General features: G+C 34.6%; 2 protein-coding genes across 2 annotated transcripts; both read left to right on the top strand.

Moving 5' to 3' along the window:
* The first annotated feature begins 2,443 nt into the window (after positions 1-2,443).
* On the top strand, positions 2,444-8,911 carry LOC111410305 (ATPase family AAA domain-containing protein 3C-like). Its single transcript, XM_023040575.1, has 8 exons — positions 2,444-2,698; positions 2,848-2,943; positions 3,424-3,534; positions 3,965-4,274; positions 5,037-5,127; positions 5,901-6,243; positions 6,896-7,044; positions 7,753-8,911. The coding sequence occupies exons 1-8, from the start codon at positions 2,444-2,446 to the stop codon at positions 8,261-8,263; spliced, it is 1,866 nt and encodes a 621-aa protein (XP_022896343.1). The 3' UTR covers positions 8,264-8,911.
* Positions 8,912-15,222: 6,311 nt separating this feature from the next.
* Positions 15,223-17,328, top strand: LOC111375758 (embryonic protein DC-8-like). The gene is made up of 3 exons (XM_022998632.1): positions 15,223-15,718; positions 16,633-16,742; positions 16,830-17,328. The coding sequence occupies exons 1-3, from the start codon at positions 15,504-15,506 to the stop codon at positions 17,003-17,005; spliced, it is 501 nt and encodes a 166-aa protein (XP_022854400.1). The 5' UTR covers positions 15,223-15,503; the 3' UTR covers positions 17,006-17,328.
* The last annotated feature ends 3,830 nt before the right edge of the window (positions 17,329-21,158 follow it).

The raw sequence follows: 21,158 nt of genomic DNA, 5'->3' as shown, positions 1-21,158 counted from the left end.
AACAATATAATTGAACCTAAATTTATGGCTGCCCCTACTAAAGTTGAACAATGGAATCATAAACTGCCTGAGTTCGGGGCTTAACTTGCTAGTGGTGGTCACAGAACATGTGCGGTCAGATATGTTATGAGAAGCGGCTCATCAAGTGGGTTGTGTTATAATGATATGTAGATTATTTTGTCTGAATTTCCATTCTAGATTCTACACTAGAAATATGGTTATAGATGACTAACATTTTTGTAATTTACAACAGCTAAAAGAGTACATACACTACAAAAGTGACAATAAATTAAAAAAAAAGTGACATAAAGTTAAAAAAAATGCATATACCAAAAAGTGACAAAAAACTATTAAAAAAAAAAATTTGACATAAAACCAAAAAAGTTACACAAGTGAATTTAGGCAAATATGATCCACTTACTTTAACAAGACATTGGATACAAAAGGACTAAAATTATACCCTCGAATTATATCCTATTATTAAAGCTTATTTCCAATTGCCAAAAAGAAAGAAAACGAGAAACTCTCTCATGCCAATTCCAACCACTCTCCCTCGTAATGTCACAGTCCAAAACATGAATGTCAACTCATATTTATCTAAGATCTTCTCTATCTAGAGTTTAACTTAAAACGGTGACAAAAACTCATTAAGAAAAAGTGACATAAATTTATTAAAACAAAAAGTGACAGAATATATATATATTTTTTAAAGTGACATAAACTAAAAGAAAAGCAGCAATCCCACATAATTTAACAAGGACAAAAAATTCAAACTGAGAAGATGATGATGAAAATGAGTAATCAGTTACTTTTGAAACATAGCAGAATAACATGCCAAATTGAAGTGGGGAAATAGCATATTCTCTTAATTTTTCCTCTCTCTCAACTTTCTATCTCTTGTTTGATTTAATTTGCTTAAGCTAGAGAGGTCACTGCGCTAGTGCTTGGGACAAGCTTGACTTGTTACTTTTGAGGTAATTAAGGTATTTTGCAATATATACTCACATAAATTGGAATTCCTAAACTTAAGAACATAGGTTGCACTTTGTGGTCATCATACAATCACATGATCCACTACATCATTTGACAATTGTATCATACCCACTCCACAGTGTCCACACACCACACCTCCAGACTCACCCTATCTTATGTTGCCTCCCATAATCCCTCATGCTGTTCTAATCTCCATAGTCCAATAATCCCAAACTCTTGTTTGAACTCTTCAATAAAATCCCCCACCTCTCTTAAAAGCAAAGTCAAGGACCAAAATAATGCTTTTGGATTCTCTAAATCTTTGATTCTTACAATGTTTTAGGACGTTCGTATACATATTTCATTTTACACAAAACAAAAGGCAGGAAACAGAACCAAAAAAGTTACAAATGAAATATCAAAACTAGAAAAATATCAAAATCGGAAAGGAACAAAAAATAAAATGTACGCACAAGAGTGGAAACTAGAGAAATTGATACTACCCTAGATTTATAAGATTTCTTCTTCTTCAAAAATGATTCTTCATCAATATTTCTTTTCCTTTTCAACCCACTTTCTCCAACCATTGTATAATAGGAGTTGGAGTTTGGTGTCGAAGTCGGCGTCGAATTGAATAAGTTAGAATTAGACTCAGATTTCTAGATTTTGATCGGAACGGGTTAAGGTTTGGACTATTTGGGATTTTTAGGATTGTTGTTTAAGATCTCCAAGAAAATGAGAAGGAAAAGACTGGAATTGAATGCAGACGAAGGAATACAGAGACGAAATAGACAAAAATTGATAAGAAATAGAGATTTGAAGTCATTTTCTTGTAGATTGGTGAAACAAAATGAGCATAAATATGTTTGAATGTAAGAGCATTTCTAGAGATGGGAGGAGTGGTTTCTATCAAGTTCATTTGGGGGTAGAATTTTAGTTAATAATTAAAATGTAAATATTACTACATTAAAATGTTTAATTAATTTAAAATGTATAAATCAAAATATTTATTTTTATGGATTGTGCTATGTGTACATAATGGTGTACACAAATCATTGTACCCCTCACATGGAGGAAGGCACACATACAATAAAATATTCATAATCCCCTTTCCATGTAAGGAGAGTGTAATGTAATGTGTACACTATAACATATACACATAGAATAATCCTATTTTCACAGGTACACTACCTAATTTCACGTTTTGTCAAAGAAAGTACGAAGGCCCAAATAACACGGACCAAAAAGCCCATCAAAATTAGTTCATTTACTAATGGGTCCGGGTAGAACCGCTCTATTGGTGACTGCATCAGGAAAAACCAGGGTTCTACAAGTTCTATTCTCGCGCCACACCTTAAACACTGGCTGAGAATTCCAAATTCCATAACCCCTAATTCTTCATTTGATATCCATTTTACAATTAGCTGATTCAATGCTGATTAAGATAATTTAGTAAAGATTAGACACAGAAATGGCGGCTTCAAGGATGTCGGTGGCGGCGGCAGTGTTGGCGGCTGCGGCTTCCTGTTCCTCGCTCTCTAATCGTGCTTGTGCCGATCCGCCGTTCCGATTTTCTCCTTTCTCATCTTCTCCACCGTCATCTTCTGCTTCGGTCCCGCAGGCTCAACCCGCAGTCGATGATTCGAAAGGGGGGTTCGATCCAGAATCGTTGGAGAGAGGGGCCAAAGCTCTCAGAGAAATTAATAGCTCTCCTCATGCCAAACAGGTAATTATTATTTTCCGAAGCAAGCTTTCTTATATTGATCAAACGAAGATGGATTGTTTATGTTCTGAAGAAATTAGTTTGTGTTGGTTATTTGGAAGAAGCATTTTGGGAATTTAGCTTGAAGTAAGATTTTATGTATGTTTTTGAAGGTCTTTGAGGTGATGAGAAAGCAGGAGCAGTCACGGCTAGCGGAACTGGAAGCGGAGAAGGCTAATTTTGAGGCCATTCAAGCTCATGGTGATATCGTGAGTTTTTAGTTTGGTAAATTAAGTAAATCATTTATAAATGTTGTTAATTTTTGGTGTTTTCCATTAAGATTGATAGTTTAAATGCTTAACAAGTATTGAGTTTTCGACTCATTTTGGGCATTTGTTTATTTATTTACTTTTCTTGGAGAGAACAGTGGAAAGAAAATGTAGGTGGTGATAGGTAAATCTCTGTCCTTGCAGAAAGAAAATTATTTCGGATATACAGAGAGAGTTTATCTTTTGGGGATCATTTTTTATTTTTTGAAGAGCTTAGGATTACACTTAGGTATATGCTTATTGCCACCTATTTGCATTAGTACTTTGATGGTAGAATTGGCTACACATATTGTATTTTGGTGATAGAAATATTCTTTTGTTGAAGAGAATAAATGCTTGAAGCATGGAAAATTTGTTTTTGTGATTTTACTAAAACTTTATGCATTCATTGTCACCTATAACATGTGCTTGTATCTGCAGGAGAAGCAGCGAAAATGGGCAGAAGACCAGAGGAATCTGTATCAACAACAAGCACAAGCTAAAGCGCAAATGCTGAGATACGAAGACGAGTTAGCTCGAAAACGAATGCAGGTTTGAACACTCACGCTTCGTGTCCCTCATTATGAAATCTAGTGTTAAGTATGTGTGATGTGAATTTGGCGAGCTTAACTTGAGTTGAGTGGAAGCATGAGTGTTTTACTTTATTGACTTGCATAACCCATGTGACTATGCTGATGTTACCTCCAGTGTTCATTGAGTATAATTTAGTCGCACAATTCAAGTTAACTGGACAATGTTAACAATTATTAATGTATAGAAAAATCTTTTACAAAGTTCACTTTATCGTCAAGGCTCAGACTCCATAATGTTTATAATTTTTGTTTGCTGCATAAATCTTTTACAAAGTTTACTTTTTCTTCTATCGTGAATTCAGACTGGTCACGAGGCACTAGAACTCATAATTTTTATAATTCTTGTGTGCTACAAAAATCGCTTACAGTATGCTTTATCATGAATTCAGACAGATAACGAGGCTCAGAGACGTCATAATGCTGAATTAGTGAAAATGCAAGAGGAGTCATCCATAAGAAAAGAACAAGCAAGACGAGCAACTGAGGAGCAGATGCAAATTCAGCAGCGACAGACTGAGAAAGAGAGAGCTGAGATAGAACGTGAAACGATAAGAGTAAAGGCTATGGCTGAAGCTGAAGGTCGGGCTCATGAAGCAAAATTGACCGAGGACCATAACAGGAGGATGCTTTTAGAGCGAATAAATGGTGAAAGAGAAAAGTGGCTTGCTGCAATCAATACAACTTTCGGTCACATTGAAGGTTTGTACTGACCAAACTTTCTATAATCTTCAAGTTAAAGACCTAAAGTGCAAGCTTATGTTGGTTACTGACGTTCCCTTGTAGAAATTCTCATTTCTCCCACTTGCTACAGTATTGTACCTTCAATTTCACCCAAATTAACCCTAAAATCTTCTCAACCTATTCTTGTTTCTCTTATATATGTTTCTGCAGCCTGAGTCGTTTTACGTTTTTACTTTTTTGATTTATAATAACATTGGAATTAAGATTATTAATCATGCTAGTTGGTGAATCTGAATTTTAACTTTTTCTTTATATCTTGGATGCACAATAGCCATAAGGATATCATACCATTTATATATATTGATCCCAATGTCAGATGAATAAGGGAAAAGATGTTGGAACGAAGGATTAGGTGATCCAAATACCAGAAAGAGATAAAACTTCGAATGTTTAGATGCTGGGTATTGAATTTTCAGAAGTGCTAGTTTTAAATCTTGGAAGGTGATTAGATAGTTTCTACACGGGGAGTCCTTTAAGCTGAAGTGAGATTGAGATGTGTGAGCCTAAGGAATAAAGATGAAGCAGTCGTCCAAACATGAAGATGCATGCGCGTATGCATAAACACACACGCGAGGACTGGCTAGTTATTGCTTTTGTAGTGGAATACTTACATGTTTATTACATTGATCAAATTTGTTTCTATATTTATTACATTGTTGTCAATTTAAGAGCTATAGTACATATAGATCTAATCAGTTGTTACTTCCCTATAATCTGCAGGGGGTTTTCGGATTCTATTGACTGACAGGAGTAAGTTGTTAATGACTATTGGAGGGGCTACTGCATTAGCTGCTGGAGTTTACACTACCAGGTCTCTGCACCATTCGTCCTTCTATTGCCATAGTATTAACTAAATCAAAATTAATTTGTGGCAGTGTTATGTGGTATCTTATCTGTTGATATAATAATGATGTTTAAAAGTAAAGGTTTCCGGTGAGACTTGTAAGATTGCAAATGACCAGAGGATGATTTTTCCGAACATTTTGCTCCTTTATATATTTGGTACAGATAAATGATATTAAAATTTTCAGAGATAATAAGACAATTGCACCAGCCATGCAGAACTAGCAAAAAATAAAAAATAAAAAATAAAATAAAAATAAAAATAAATTCAATCTTTGAGCTTTTTCCTGTTCATATGGTATTCGTGGACACTGCTGTAGTTGACCCAGTTTCCTGTAGACTTGTATACACCAGAGTAGGGTTCAGTTTTACTCATTTTTCCACAATAACATTATAAATTGGGCAATAAATAGAAAAATATCAGCCATTGCATCATTGTGTAAGATTATGTTCTTTGGGGAAACATGAGCATTTGAACTATTGTCACACACAGTATGTGTAATTGCAATATGCTATTTACTGCGCGTACCTGTCTTTATATTTTCTTCAATCGTTATGTTATTATCACTTGTGACCTTCTACACACGACTTGCGAAATATCCATGAATAATCTGTCAAATGAAGATTTTTGTTTATTGACTGTCTAATTTATAAGTATTAGATCTCATTTGCCAGGGAAAATCTGTTGATTCTCTTTTCATGTTTAAATTTGTTGATTCTGATTCTGTTGTTTTTGTGCAGGGAAGGTGCCAAAGTTACATGGGGATATATCAATAGAATTCTTGGGCAGCCATCTCTGATTCGAGAATCGTCCATGGCCAAATTTCCATGGTCAGGGATAATTTCTCGAGGATCTAATAAGATGCTTAATTACAGTACCGTTGCAAGGGCAGCTGCACCTGCGCAAAATAAATCTCCTTTTGGAGACATCATTCTGCATCCTTCATTGCAAAAAAGAATAGAACACCTTGCTCGGGCTACAGCAAACACTAAGAGTCACCAAGCTCCATTTCGTAATGTGCTCTTTTATGGGCCTCCTGGAACTGGTAAAACTTTGGTTGCAAGGGAGATAGCTAGAAAATCGGTATAATGGATGCTTTCTTTCTCTTGGATCTTGATTGATGTGTGAAAATTAATTTCCTTGCAGAAAAGTTTGTTACTGAATAAATGAAGAATGAACAATTTTCCCTAATAAATAGACTTTGAAAAGCTGCTTCCTCCTTGACAATACACGTCAATTCCACCATTCTCGATTGGAATACAGATTTTGCATTCTGTTTTAGTGAGTCATATTGTCAAGATTATTATATTAATATTAATGGGGAAGGGTTTTACATAGATTAAGAATGTGTGTTGAGTAAGAGCAGAGCTGGATGCTTTTCAGCTGTAGGAAACCAGGAATGGCCAAATGGAAATTCATTGAGTTCATAGTTACTATCATAAGAAATCTCCTGCCCGCGCGCCCTTTGGATAGGGGCGCTACAACAAAGAAGGAAAAAAGAAAAAAGAAAAAAGGGCATTCTGAAACAAATACCGGAGGCGTCAAACTCATCCATAGTTGGAGAATTAATATTTGGGAAATATTATGGTCTTTTGAATGTGTGACTGACATTAATGAAGATTAGGTGTAACTGCCCCTTGAATTATATGGTCATTACAAGACTTTTCAATACCGTTTGGAAAGACTTAAAAAATGGTTTTTATGTTCTCACCTTCCCTGCTTTTGCATTCTGCAGGGTTTAGATTATGCCATGATGACAGGAGGAGACGTTGCACCACTGGGTCCACAGGCTGTTACCAAAATCCATGAGATATTTGATTGGGCAAAAAAGTCAAGAAAAGGTTTACTGCTTTTCATTGATGAGGCTGATGCCTTTCTATGCGAGTAAGTTGTTTCATTTACAACAACTTGTAAAATTTATGCATTGCTATTTATATTTTATTACTTTATATTTAATATGGACCAGAATTTCGTTAAGGATTGATTGCTGCTTAAATAGTTTATCAGACAAGTTGAATGGATGAGTTACAATTTACTGAAGCTTCAGAAGTCATTCATACAATAATAATATGCTAATGACCAGTTGCCCACACCTCATATTTTACTTACTTTTACCATGTATGCAACTCAACATAATTTCAAAAGATAAATTATGTTTATGTTTTCGTTTAATCTTCCTCCTCCTGGTATATCATAATGATATTGTTGAAATATCCCACTGCTCAGCTTGCAAATAAAATATAGTAATTCTAGCTCCTACATGCTCCATACTTGCATTAATTTCAGACTGCCCTCTTTTCTCCCTTGTGATGTGGTGGTTGGTAAATACCTTAAGATTTTAGCATACCTAGCTCAGCTTAAAAACTTACTTTTAATCAGCAGAAAGAAAAACAGTAAACTATTAAACATCAAAAGTTACTTAAAGGTAACTTCTTTTTTAAGCTTGTCCGAAAATGCTCTTCAAATGGTTCGATACTTAAAAGGATGGTTTACAAATTTAGAGCTTTATCATGCAAAAGGCATCGTCTTTACTCAGACCTTTGATATCGAAGCCAATATTTAATGTTATTGTTTTCTTTTCTTTTCGTGTAGACGTAATAGCAAACACATGAGTGAAGCTCAACGGAGTGCTTTGAATGCTTTGCTCTTTCGAACTGGGGATCAATCTCGAGATGTGGTTCTTGTTCTTGCCACAAACAGACCAGGAGATCTTGACAGTGCTATTACCGACCGTATTGATGAAGTTATTGAATTCCCACTTCCACAAGAGGATGAGCGTTACAAACTGCTGAAGCTGTACTTGAACAAGTACATTTGTGGTGAAGAAGATAGCGAGTCCAAATGGGGACATTTGTTTAAGAAGAAACCAAAGAAAATAACCACGAAAGATCTGTCGGATGATGTCTTACGAGATGCTGCACGGAAAACAGAAGGTTTCTCGGGTCGTGAGATTGCGAAACTCATGGCCAGTGTTCAAGCTGCTGTATATGGACGCCCGGATTGTGTCTTGGATTCCAATCTATTCATGGAGATTGTGGATTACAAGGTTCAAGAGCATCACCAGCGAATAAAACTAGTATCTGAAGGTGGTGAATCGGCTTAGGATTATTCCTATTATCTGGAAGAGATATGGGGTTTCCGAGATCATCCGAATAATTCGGAATTCGTTTATTTAGTAATTGATTCGGTTGATCGATTTTGTTTAGGTAATCAATAACTAGATTCTTGTGGTGCTTAATGTACATTTTGGTTATGATGAACATACAATAGCTAATGTAACTTATTCTTGTGCTGTGATTCAGCATTGACATTTTGACTTGTGTGCCTGATTTGGTCAATGATTAGAACTCGGCAAATTTCCTGATGAGGTTTATGTGGAGGAACAGACATTGGCATACATGGAACGGTTGGATGGTCGGCTTTCAAAGAAATTGATGTAACTTTTGCGTTTGGTGTCTGTTTTGGGCCCATAACCCCATTTCAGAAAGGTAGCGAGCGTTTCGGCTTGAACTCACTGCTTCGCCATGACGTACGAGGGTTTTTGGGCATTTGAAGTCGTTCAGTGTGTCAAAACAGCATTTTTAGTTTTTGTGTTATTTATTTTCAGCATTTGTTATTTTCATTTCGTAGCCCAGTCCATTTTGGGACTGCTGGCCCAATAGGTTATCTTTTCTTTCATATTTAAGACGCTGCAAGACGCCTCCTAGGGTTTTCTTGGTTGTTCACGAAATAATAAAACTTTGTTTCTGAATTCAATCTGTTTGGTTATTGTTGTCGTGTATTTGTAGATTCAATCTACATCATTTCCAATGGAAATTCAAGTCTTCAGTCTTGCGACCGGGATCTAGATGTTTAGCTGTAAGATTGCAGCAGGAGATTCTTGTATTTTGATTGGGCAGTAATTTTAAATATCTGAGTAAAAACGTGAGAATATTTTTGTCTTTTAAAGGAATATCAAAGGATTTAAGTCTGCTTCCTCAAAGGAGGTTCGAACCCATGGCTTGAGAAAGCTCAAGTTTAACCACTAAAAACTGTGTTAATAGTTAAATCTAAGGGCGTTTTTTATTGCAAACATAGAATTTGTATGAGAAAATAAATTTTAGTTAATTCGGTTGTCTGTAACTTATTTGCATAGAAATTGTTAAATGTGTTTGCTTGATTTAGTTTTCAACCTAGAAAATATTATACTTGTTTGTTTTTAATTGGTGGGTAGATGAAAGAGAATGAATTGAAAAGAGAGTGAAAGAGAGATTGAATTCCTTGAAAAATAAAATTTCAATTTTCCTGAAGGAAATATTTTTTCTTGATTTTGATGAAAATATGGTCATATGACTAAAAGTAGAAATGTTTTCCATTTAAAAAATGTGAGTCAAAAGTACAAAAGTAATTTTTTGGCGTGTTTATGATGAGTTTGATAAAATTTTAAGTTTATGTTCAAAATGTTTTATTGTGAGAATATATAGCTGAAAATGAGTTTGAGAAAGAAAGTGTTGTTTTTTAATGGTTGTCAAACATGGATTTAGTTATTTTTGTTTATTGATCATTTTGGGAGTAATTTTGGTATTGGACGAGAACGGACGACAAGGAATGAGAATCTATATAAAAAAGGAATTACAGTTGGATGGAATATTGAATTCGATGATCAATCTATCAATTTTGGAAGTTGAAGGACTTGCAAAGTAGATAAAGGACATGGACTGAACAACGAAAAGAAATTCGGAATCCGTAGCAGCAATCCCCAATCTTTAGAAAACATGCGATCATAGGCATATACCTATGCGATCGCATAGTTAAAGTCCAGGTACCTGAACTACAATTTTTTAGAACGCATCAATTTCTCAAGATTTGTACCTCAATTTAGGATTTGAACATTAAAGATCACAATTAGGCAAGAGATACTACCAATCAAGGAAAAATTGAAGATCTTTGTAGAAATTTGGGTGTCAAGGAGCAACAAATTACTTGGATTAATTTATTTATTCCTTGTGGTGAACTTCTTGATGTTTTTCATCCTTTTATTATTTATTTTCAATATTATGATTGGCTAAATCTTTTTGTTGTTAAGATGAACGACATAACTTAGGTTAATATTTATTTAATTTAATAGATGTCATGCCGATTTGATTTATGTATTAATTGCTTGTTGTGTGCTTAATTGACATTCAATTGCTTAATCACTAATTGCAAGATTTAAGGATAATATTGAGATCTAAAGGAAATTTATGTATCTAGTTTGAACAATAATTAAATTATTAAAATTGAATGCTTTTACATGTGTATGAATTGACGTAGAAATAGAGCAAATTTGGACATGTGAATAACATTAATTTTGTTTGAATGATATTACTAACTACAAAAGGAATAAAGCTGCCATTGAACTAGATTCCCATTTAGAATTAAAACGTGAAGAGTGAATGAGATTTCGATGTTGCAAGGCAAGGAAACTCAGGGTAAATAAAGTTTCGTATAACAAAACCATTAGTGATTATCACTCTTGGAGATGGTAAGTTCTATAATCTGTTTGGATAGATTCTACCAAATAAAATGTAAAAAGCCCAACAATGGGCTATGAAGATGGATGAATATAAAGCCTCACTTCTCCTTATCCTCGATAGTCCAGGAATCCTTGTAGAAAGCTCTTCGAAGTCACAAGAATGTCGTTTTGATTGTGAATAATATGAAACATGGACTGAATGAAGTTGGGTTAGATGAATGTTAGATATCTAAGTGAAATCGAAATTCCTAACCACTAAATTCCAAAAGTCCTCCACAAACTCGTTAGACTTAAAAGTAATTTAATATAATTTAGCTATAAACTTAAAATCGTGATTTGATAATAGGCCACTAAATAAAATTAGACCGAAGCTAGGTTAAGATAAAATTAATAGTAAATACTTAGTTTCTGTAGGTATGATATTTGGACTCACTATCTACTATTATTACTTGCTATGATCCGTAAACTTGCAAAACAACGGGATCATAAATCTATCTTGAAAGAAATTATAGATTTACCTCACGTTAGTCTCAACAAGTCATTTTATGTGAATGTTTTGCAACTTTTGCATTGATATTGACACTATTCTATTGAATGAATTTGAAGTCGCCTGAATTAATAGTCTAAGAATTATAAATTAGAACTTGTAAATAATCTCTCACCAAGATCTCGAATTTTTGTAATTAAAATGGACAAAAGATTTAAAATTCTATGTTTTGAAAATCGACCTGGACTTTAACTCGAACAAGTGAGAGGGTTAAGGGTTTGAGGGTCGAATCAGGGTTGAACCGAATCAAACCGAAAACAATATAATTAATTTAAAAACTTCACATATTGATATGTATCCTGTTAAAATTTTACATTAAGTAAAGAGTATTTTTAATATCCATTATTTAACTTTTAATAATAATTTTACATCAAATTAATATTGAAGGAACCAAATGCAACTAAACATAAAATAAAAACTATATGGGCTACATACTAATAGAATTAAATGCGCCCAAATAAAGCAAATTAAACCCTATATACTAAACCATACATATCATTCATATCCTTCCTACCAACAATTTTGAGAGCGCAATGGCACCTTTAAATTGAGAGAACTTTTAAAGGTTCCTTCTCATTCCTTTTCTTATATTTCTTTGTAGATTTTTGGGCACCATATATTTCATCAAATAGCTTAAGATAAATGGAAGAAGTTAGTAGATTAGATGAAAGATTTGATTCTTCTTAGATTTTTATTTTTTTCCTCTTCAAAAGTAATCGAAAAACTTGGCAAAATTGCAATCAGGTCGCCACTTTTTGATTTCCCGTCTGGTTTTTCGATTTTTTGCCGGGGCTTTATTCATACGGGCTATTAACATCAACTAGACCGGTATCTGTCTGGTTCCCTATTTCTCCAGTCAAACCGATCGAAAGGATTATATTGAGATCTAAAGGAAATTTATTTATCTAGTTTGTACAACAATTGAATTATTAAAATTGAATGATTTTACATGTGTATGAATTGACGTAGAAATAGAGCAAATTTGGACATGTGAATAACATTAATTTTGTTTGAATGATATTACTAACTACAAAAGGAATAAAGCTTCCATTGAACTAGATTCTCATTTAGAATGAAAACGTGAAAAGTGAATGAGATTTTGATGTTGCAAGGCAAGGAACCTTGGGGTATATAAAGTTTCGTATAACAAAAAGTGATTATCACTCTTGGAGATGGTAAGTTCTATAATCCGTTTGGATAGATTCTACCAAATAAATGTACAAAGCCCAACAATGGGCTATGAAGATGGATGAATATAAAGCCTCACATCTCCTTATCCTCGATAGTCCAGGAATCCTTGTAGAAAGCTCTTCGAAGTCACAAGAATGTCGTTTTGATTGTGAATAATATGAAACATGGACTGAATGAAGTTGGGTTAGATGAATGTTAGATATCTAAGTGAAATCGAAATTCCTAACCACTAAATTCCAAAAGTCCTCCACAAACTCGTTAGACTTAAAGTAATTTAATATAATTTAGCTATAAACTTAAAATCGTGATTTGATAATAGGCCACTAAATAAAATTAGACCGAAGCTAGGTTAAGATAAAATTAATAGTAAATACTTAGTTTCTGTAGGTATGATATTTGGACTCACTATCTACTATTATTACTTGCTACGATCCATAAACTTGCAAAACAACGGGATCATAAATCTATCTTGAAAGAAATTATAGATTTACCTCACGTTAGTCTCAACAAGTCATTTTATGTGAATGTTTTGCAACTTTTGCATTGATATTGACACTATTCTATTGAATGAATTTGAAGTCGCCTGAATTAATAGTCTAAGAATTATAAATTAGAACTTGTAAATAATCTCTCACCAAGATCTCGAATTTTTGTAATTAAAATGGACAAAAGATTTAAAATTCTATGTTTTGAAAATCGACCTGGACTTTAACTCGAACAAGTGAGAGGGTTAAGGGTTTGAGGGTCGAATCAGGGTTGAACCGAATCAAACCGAAAACAATATAATTAATTTAAAAACTTCACATATTGATATGTATCCTGTTAAAATTTTACATTAAGTAAAGAGTATTTTTAATATCCATTATTTAACTTTTAATAATAATTTTACATCAAATTAATATTGAAGGAACCAAATGCAACTAAACATAAAATAAAAACTATATGGGCTACATACTAATAGAATTAAATGCGCCCAAATAAAGCAAATTAAACCCTATATACTAAACCATACATATCATTCATATCCTTCCTACCAACAATTTTGAGAGCGCAATGGCACCTTTAAATTGAGAGAACTTTTAAAGGTTCCTTCTCATTCCTTTTCTTATATTTCTTTGTAGATTTTTGGGCACCATATATTTCATCAAATAGCTTAAGATAAATGGAAGAAGTTAGTAGATTAGATGAAAGATTTGATTCTTCTTAGATTTTTATTTTTTTCCTCTTCAAAAGTAATCGAAAAACTTGGCAAAATTGCAATCAGGTCGCCACTTTTTGATTTCCCGTCTGGTTTTTCGATTTTTTGCCGGGGCTTTATTCATACGGGCTATTAACATCAACTAGACCGGTATCCGTCTGGTTCCCTATTTCTCCAGTCAAACCGATCGATCAAGTCAAATCTTTATAACCTAAAAATTTTAAGTATACATTAAACTTTTCATCCATGAATATATAGACGTTCTCGCAAATGATCATGAATATCAATAATTAGTTACTAAACTTTTCAAGTTTATCTCATTAGACTCTAAATCGGATATCATTCACAGAAACAAGATTGATTCATGCTATATTATCAAATATAACAATCTGTTTGATGTTGATTTTTTCTAATAAATAACATTTTTGGAGAACATAGCCAAACTTAGGGAAAAATTATGCATCCATATGCAAAATTATTTTATTGGGAGGATATGTATTGAAATTGAGTTTTAAAATAATATGTATAGAAAGGGACAAAATACTACTTTGTGCACTATAATCCACGGATAGAATGCATAAGCCTACTTAAAGAGTCAAATCTGCATTGTTCTTATTTTGAATCAACGAAATCGATTTTAGTCTTGACTTGCTGCCACCTAGCTCAGTTCGGCCAACTTGGCGAGTCAATCTTAGTTTAATATGGATCCGAACCACCAATATATTGAACTCTCGCGAGCCAGCTCACCAAGTTATCGAGGTCTCTTAACCCAAAGCCAGCCCCATTTAGAATAAATAGACAATATCTTACCCATTTTTCTAAGCCTCGGGTGGGATAAAATGTTGAAAAATAATTAGTTGCAATAATTTGTAGAACAGTAAAATGTAGACGTAAAACTAATCGATTGATCGAGTCTTGTGATAGTACGATATCTTAAAGTGAAATTGCACGTTGATAATTGCCGCGACATTTGTTGACAATCAATCCTAAGATACAACGATTACAAACCACTTGTGCAGCAATCACAAATAATTTCTCAGGACTCTCAAGTGTACTATATATATATATATATATGTGTGTGTGTGTGTAACACTCAAGTATTAAAAGTTCAAATTATGAAATTTTATAATTTTGTTTTTGATGTAATTTTTTCACAATCAGATGTGTTTATATAGACAGCATGTATCTAACCGCCTCCACATGATCCACAAATATTTGCAACATTTAATGGCTTATGGGTAATGGTTTGTTAATAATAGGTTGTTAAAAAACTGTCATATTACTCATGAAATAGTTTCGAAAATAATTAAAATAAAAAAATAATTATTTTAATAAAAAAAAACCTAAGAACCAAAGGCCCGCTACAATCAAAGACATTTTTTATTATTGCGTGACATGTGACCCGAACCTTTGACCTCCCGCACAAGTTCCATACCTTTAACCAATTTGGCACTTCATCTAAATTAATTAATTTTTTTACATATTAATATATATTGTATAAATATCTAACATAAAAATTATATTTTTTTAATATTATTATAAAAATTGATAAACTTGAAAGGTTGCGGATCACATAAATATATGAATAAAATTAATAATTGACTTCAATTTTATTGTTACGGAAGCCACAAAACCAAACACCGCCGGTATGTCCAATTCCAATAGTTCGGGTCTGCTTCCCAAGTTCCCATGGCCACCCGCAGGCCGCGTTGTGCACTTGGCCTTGGCGAGGAGAAAACCCGGCAAAACTGTCGCGGTAAAATACGGCAAAACAAGAAGATGGCAGAAATAGTCGTTCCATGTAACCCGGCAAAACTGCCACGTCTCACCCCGTTCTCTATAAATTCCACTCTCACGCAATCGAAAAGTGAAACCAGATTACGTCTTTGAGTTTTGAATTTTCATTTACGATAATGGGTAAGAGAGCGCTGCTGTTTGTGGTGTGGTTTGCGGTGGTGGTGTCTGTGGGCTGGTGTTGGGGTGAAGATGTGACGGAGACGGCGAAGTTGGCTACCGGTAATATGAAAGCTCGAGTAGAAGATTCCAAGCAGAGTGCTGCCGAGACGGTGCCGGATGTCAAAGAGAAGGCTGGTTCCTGGGCTGATTGGGCAATGAACAAATTATCTGAGTGAGCATTCGTTATATTTAATAATTTTTTATTGTTTCTGGTATTTTTTTGCCTGAATATTAGCACGTTTTCATATTTCGTGTCGAGCCTTGTTTCCGTTTTACATTTGACTGCAACTCGATGAGGCTTTTGTTTGATCCCCATTTTTGTTTTCGGAGAATGAGACTGAAAAAAGGGCTAAATGATGCCTAAGCATACCCGCCCCATCAATCCTTTCCTTCAATATCTTATGCCCATGTTTGATCTACGTTCTGGAAAAAAAAATGCATTGTTCGTATCAAATCAATGGAAAATATATGATTAAAAAATAAGGAAAAAATTTAGATTTACGTATAATATTATTTTATTGAAAAATGTGTAGCTAAAATGATATCAAATTACTGTTGAAGAATGTATTTTTTTTGAAAATAATGTGACTCAAACAAGCCGTATATAAGGTTAGGATGGATTGATCATATGAGACGATGTGGCCCTAAAAGATTTGTTTAGGGACTTTCATAGGGAAATGCACACTGGTATAGAGACTACATACGAGGGAAGGTCGGAGAGTGAATATGCCATGTCGATGTCTATGAGTGGGACTTTTTCTAGTCCAATTGATATTATAAGTCAAGTGTAAGAGACCCAAAAAAAAAAAAAAAAAAAAATGGATCTCTTAGTGCCAGAAATATCATTTACACGTTTTCTTTTATTATCGAGTAATATGCCTATATGTATCAATTTCAATACTATCTTCACATTCGCAAACCACAAGCGGAAAACAAGTCCTTGTACAAAAATAGAGGAGCTTTCGCTACATTTTCTTTCTTACAGAAAGAATGTTACTCCTTGAATTTGTTGGCTGGTGAAGGAAAACAAGGGCTGTATTCATTGCCTTTCCAAGCAACGTTGATTCATATGATTAATGATTTCAGGGGATTTGGATCCAGTGAAAATAGTGCAAAAGATGGAGCTCAAAAGATTAAAGAAAACGTCAAGTATGCTGCTTCAAAGTCCACTGATACACTCAATTCTGCAGCATATGGTGATTCTTTCTACATTTTTCACACTTCTTTCCTTTTTTCATTGGAATAATATTAACTCTTTTAGACAATGAATGTTGCTTTTCCAGAAACATCAAAGTATGCTTCGGAGAAGGCCAATGATGCGGCAGAAACAACATCCAAGAAAATAGGCGATGCCAAGGACTATGCTTCAGAAAAGGCAGGTCAAGCCAAGAGTACTGCGTCTGACATGGCTAATGATGCTAAAGAAATTGGGAAGGGCAAAGCCTATAAAATAGCTTAAGATTTGGCTAGTGAGGCAAGAGATAAAGCTCATGAGGCCCAGGACTCATTTAGGATTTTTGATAGGAGAGCCTGAAAGTACTTAATAAAGTTAATGTAATAGAATTTAGAGTTTAGAGTATTCCTATGTCTACAAAGGAAGTTGATAAAATCTATATCACTCATTTCAAAATTCAATTTTAAAATAAAAACAAATCATCGATATAGATCTTGTTAACACTTATTTTGTCATCAAACTTTGTCTATCTACTTTGTACAAGTAGATTAATTTTAGAATTTATATGTAATAAAAAAAGTCGTTTAAAGGACATTATTTATTTAAGTCGTTCTAGTATTGTTCTAGTATTTGAAATATAGTGTCTGTTTGGTAGTGATTATGAGAATTGATTTTTTTTTACTGTTAGAGAGAAAAGTGGGTTCCATATATGAGTGAAGAAGTCAAAGATTACGACTGAAACAGTAAAATAATGGTTAAAAAATTACAACCAAACGAGGATATAATTCATTTATAATAGACTAGATTGACCCATCATTTAAAGAATGAAAACAAGAAGATTGACCTTCCATTTGCAAATGCTTTATAAAAAAAGAAAGGGAAAATTGTAGTAGCGGTCTCAAATCTTTTTAATTTTTACAGATTTTACCCTAATCTTCAATTTGTATCACCAACGATTCTTAACCTTTCAAAAATGTGCATCTAGAGTGCAAATGGACAGAATCCGTCCACTTTAACGTTAGTTAACAAAAAAAATTATTTTGACCATATTTCATCTATTTTTAAAGGGGCAAATGACAAAGCTCAACTGTTAATGCCTTCGATTCCGATAAAGCATGCTAAGGAATGAACATGGCATCAAATACGATCGGTGATGCCAAGGAGAAGGCAAAAGATAATGCAAATAATGCTTATACCATTGCCCCTGATAAAACAAATCAAGCCATAGACGGAGCTTATGGTAAGGCCAGGAAGCTGGAGATGCTGTGAAGGATAAAGCATTTGATTCTTATGTGTTTGCCTATCAAAACATAAGAATGGTTTCAAATAAGGCTGATGGCGTTAATGAGATGACAGAACTGCAATGTCACACCAAAAAGATAAAGGTTTTGGGACCTATGAGGACACCAAATTAAACCTTCGAGAAACCTATGGATTGATTGTTGATACAATGATTGATCAGACCAATGAGAAAATACAAAGTAAGGAGACAATTTCAAAAGCTACAAGCAACATAAGAGCAAATATGAGAACCAACAGCAGAATTATGAGTAATTACTAGTAGGCACTACAGAACGCCTTCACCGTGGCATGGTTCTCGGGATCTTCAAGAGAGTAGCTTTTTATCTACCATTTTAATGCATTGTGCTTTGCTTAGATCATTTATTTGATTCACATTTAAGTTTTTGTTTGAATAAACCAGTGTAAGTCGTAAGGTTTAACAAATGCTAATAAAAATAATGCATCTTATGTAAAAGAAGTTGGAGAAAGAATCTCTCAACTTGAGCGAGAGAAACACTCACTTTGGTGTACCTTGCAATTTAGAGTTTTCTTTGTTTCTTTGGTTGAGTTTTGCTTTTGTTATGCTTCATCACACGTGGCTCCATGTGGTAAGTCCATCGAGGCCCATTTGTCTTTTGTCAATGACGAAGCCCTAAAGATAAGCTCATTGTCGCAAGTTAAAGCCGAAGCTCAACTATAGCACGTGATGACCTACACATGAGGATTCTGAATTTATGTAGGAAATCTTTCTGGAATGATTGATGAGACTTTTGTAATGAGTAAAATATCTTGTTGTCAGTTTAGGCAATATGGTAGCTGCTCTTTGTACAAGTACTGAATGCGCCACAGGCTAGAAAAGTCAAATTGATGCTTAGGATTGTGTGCTTCGGCCAAAGACATGAGGTCAAGTGGATTTTCATCCAATGGACACTTTTCATTTATAAGACTATAAATACCCTTGTATCATTTGAAAATTAATGCAAATCTACACACTTGAAGCTACTATTTGTTTTCTCTCTTGCTATTTATACACTTGTCTTCGCTTGAGTTTAATTACTTTGCTTTCTTCAAGTTATTGACAGTCATTTATTATTTTACAATCGATCATAAAATATATTACTAGAGTCTGAACATATTTGTCTCATATTATAAAGCATCTTTCACGTTCAAAACTGGAACATTATCGACTAGCACATGTCCATACGTGTTAAAATTTGCTTACGTGTGACAAATGGGATCGGTATCTTTTGTCCACGAACTCCTAATAGAAAATGAGATCAACAGATTAGCGCAATCTGTGAAAAATCATGCCATAACCACAAGCAACACCGTGAAAAAGCTTTTGAAAAAATAGTTGGACATCCCCCTTAAAATATGATTTGTTTTGGGGAAAAAAAAAGGCCACAAAAGTTGGAAAAAATTTAAAGAAAAATGAGTTTTGACCGTGATATTCCTCCTAGGATGATAAGGAAAAATAATGATAGAGTCCCTTAAGCAGCAGTAGTCGTACCAGTGGGTCGATACTGACCTCACCACACCATAGTAGCGATGGGGTGAGGATAGCTGTCCAACTTACTAGGGAGATAGCCACCATGGAATTTAATATGAGAAACATTACCAACTAAAATATAGCTATACAAGAACTCTTAATATAATGCAATGCTAAGGACGTTACCCAATCCCTCCTTTCACACCACATTAAGACCCACAAGAGGGTGAGGTGTAGAGCCAAAGAGCCCCATCCTCTAGGCATGCTAGAGGAGGTAGTCTCCTTGAAAGAAAAGCGAGAGTTGATATTTCCTCTAATTATGTGTTTGGTTTGCCCACTGAGGCTCCATTTGACATGAAATACAATTTTCCTCCTGAATATGAGCTAGACTGTTGTCCTCAAAGGTCCGTTAATGTATTTGACAGAATTAGCTTTGTAGAGTGGAGGCATTGACAGCCTCAACAACCCCCATTGCCTAGAAATATGCCACAGTCCCCACCTTCTATGAATTGGCAAATGGAAGAATGGTAAGAACAAGTCCACCGTGTGGACCTGTCTAGAAATATGCTGTAAAAGAGGGATGAGATGGCATGGCCCAAGCGAGCCCATCTCATACACCGCCAAGATATTAGGCTGACGAGGATGATGATTCCGATGAACCTAAGTGATATTGTGATCTTGACAATGATGATGAAAATTTACCTTTTTCATAAGAATTGAGAAATGCCTACCCGTCAAGTCATTATGTAATGTCAAAAATACCAAATTATGAGAGGAAAGGCGATTCGGATAAGCACTTGAATAGTTATGAATTCACATGAGCTCGAGAGATGCTACCCTGTTGTAAAATGTCAAGCGTTCCACCTGACTTAAGTGGAGCAGCAGAGATTTGGTATAACAAGTTACTTCCCAGAAGCATTAGAGTTTAAAACCACATTCTCAAAAAGATTTGCTGTAAGTAAAGAGGGGGAGACTCCCATCCAACATCTCCAAGACATGAGGCAACAACTCGAGAAAATCTTGAAAAGCTTCTTATCCTAGTTCACTGACGAGATGACGTACTATGTGCAAGTTATTGATCTTAAGGTATTGTCAGCATTCTGAGGAGGCATAAACATGAATGCCTTTTTTGGAAGGATGTACAGAATCAGGACCCAAGTTACCTATGACGTGTTGCTGGAAATGATGAGACGGAAATTTATCAATGAAAAGTTGATTGATCATAGGAACAGAGCTAGTAGAGGTATCCTACCTTAGCAAAGACAACATGGGAGAGTGCCGACCTCTCACCTAATGGACCATCAGTGGAACCAGGCTAGTAATGAGGTTGTTTCCAACTCGAGATAGACACTTTCCACATCCATCTTAAATGTGGTGCCCACATTGGCCTATGAAGATGTTATCCTTGAAACAAGCATGAAGCATATCGGGCCTCTACGACAGGGTCCCATAAAGGAAGAGGCCTGGGGTGAGGTTTGAAACCTAGAGGTAGGCTAAAAACTCCTCGGTATTGTACCTATCATCATTCCTATAGCCACGATACAACATGTTATAGAGATATCGCCCAACATCTTAGGCAGTCAAGCCTTCACAATTATACAAGTGACCACTCTAAGAAACAAGCCCCACTTAGGTGAGAGGAGGCTAGACCTTGCCATTAGAAGGTGT

Source organism: Olea europaea, chromosome 2 (assembly GCF_002742605.1).
Source record: "Olea europaea var. sylvestris chromosome 2, O_europaea_v1, whole genome shotgun sequence".
Classification (NCBI taxonomy): Eukaryota; Viridiplantae; Streptophyta; class Magnoliopsida; order Lamiales; family Oleaceae; genus Olea; species Olea europaea.
This window is presented reverse-complemented; position numbering and strand designations above follow the sequence as displayed.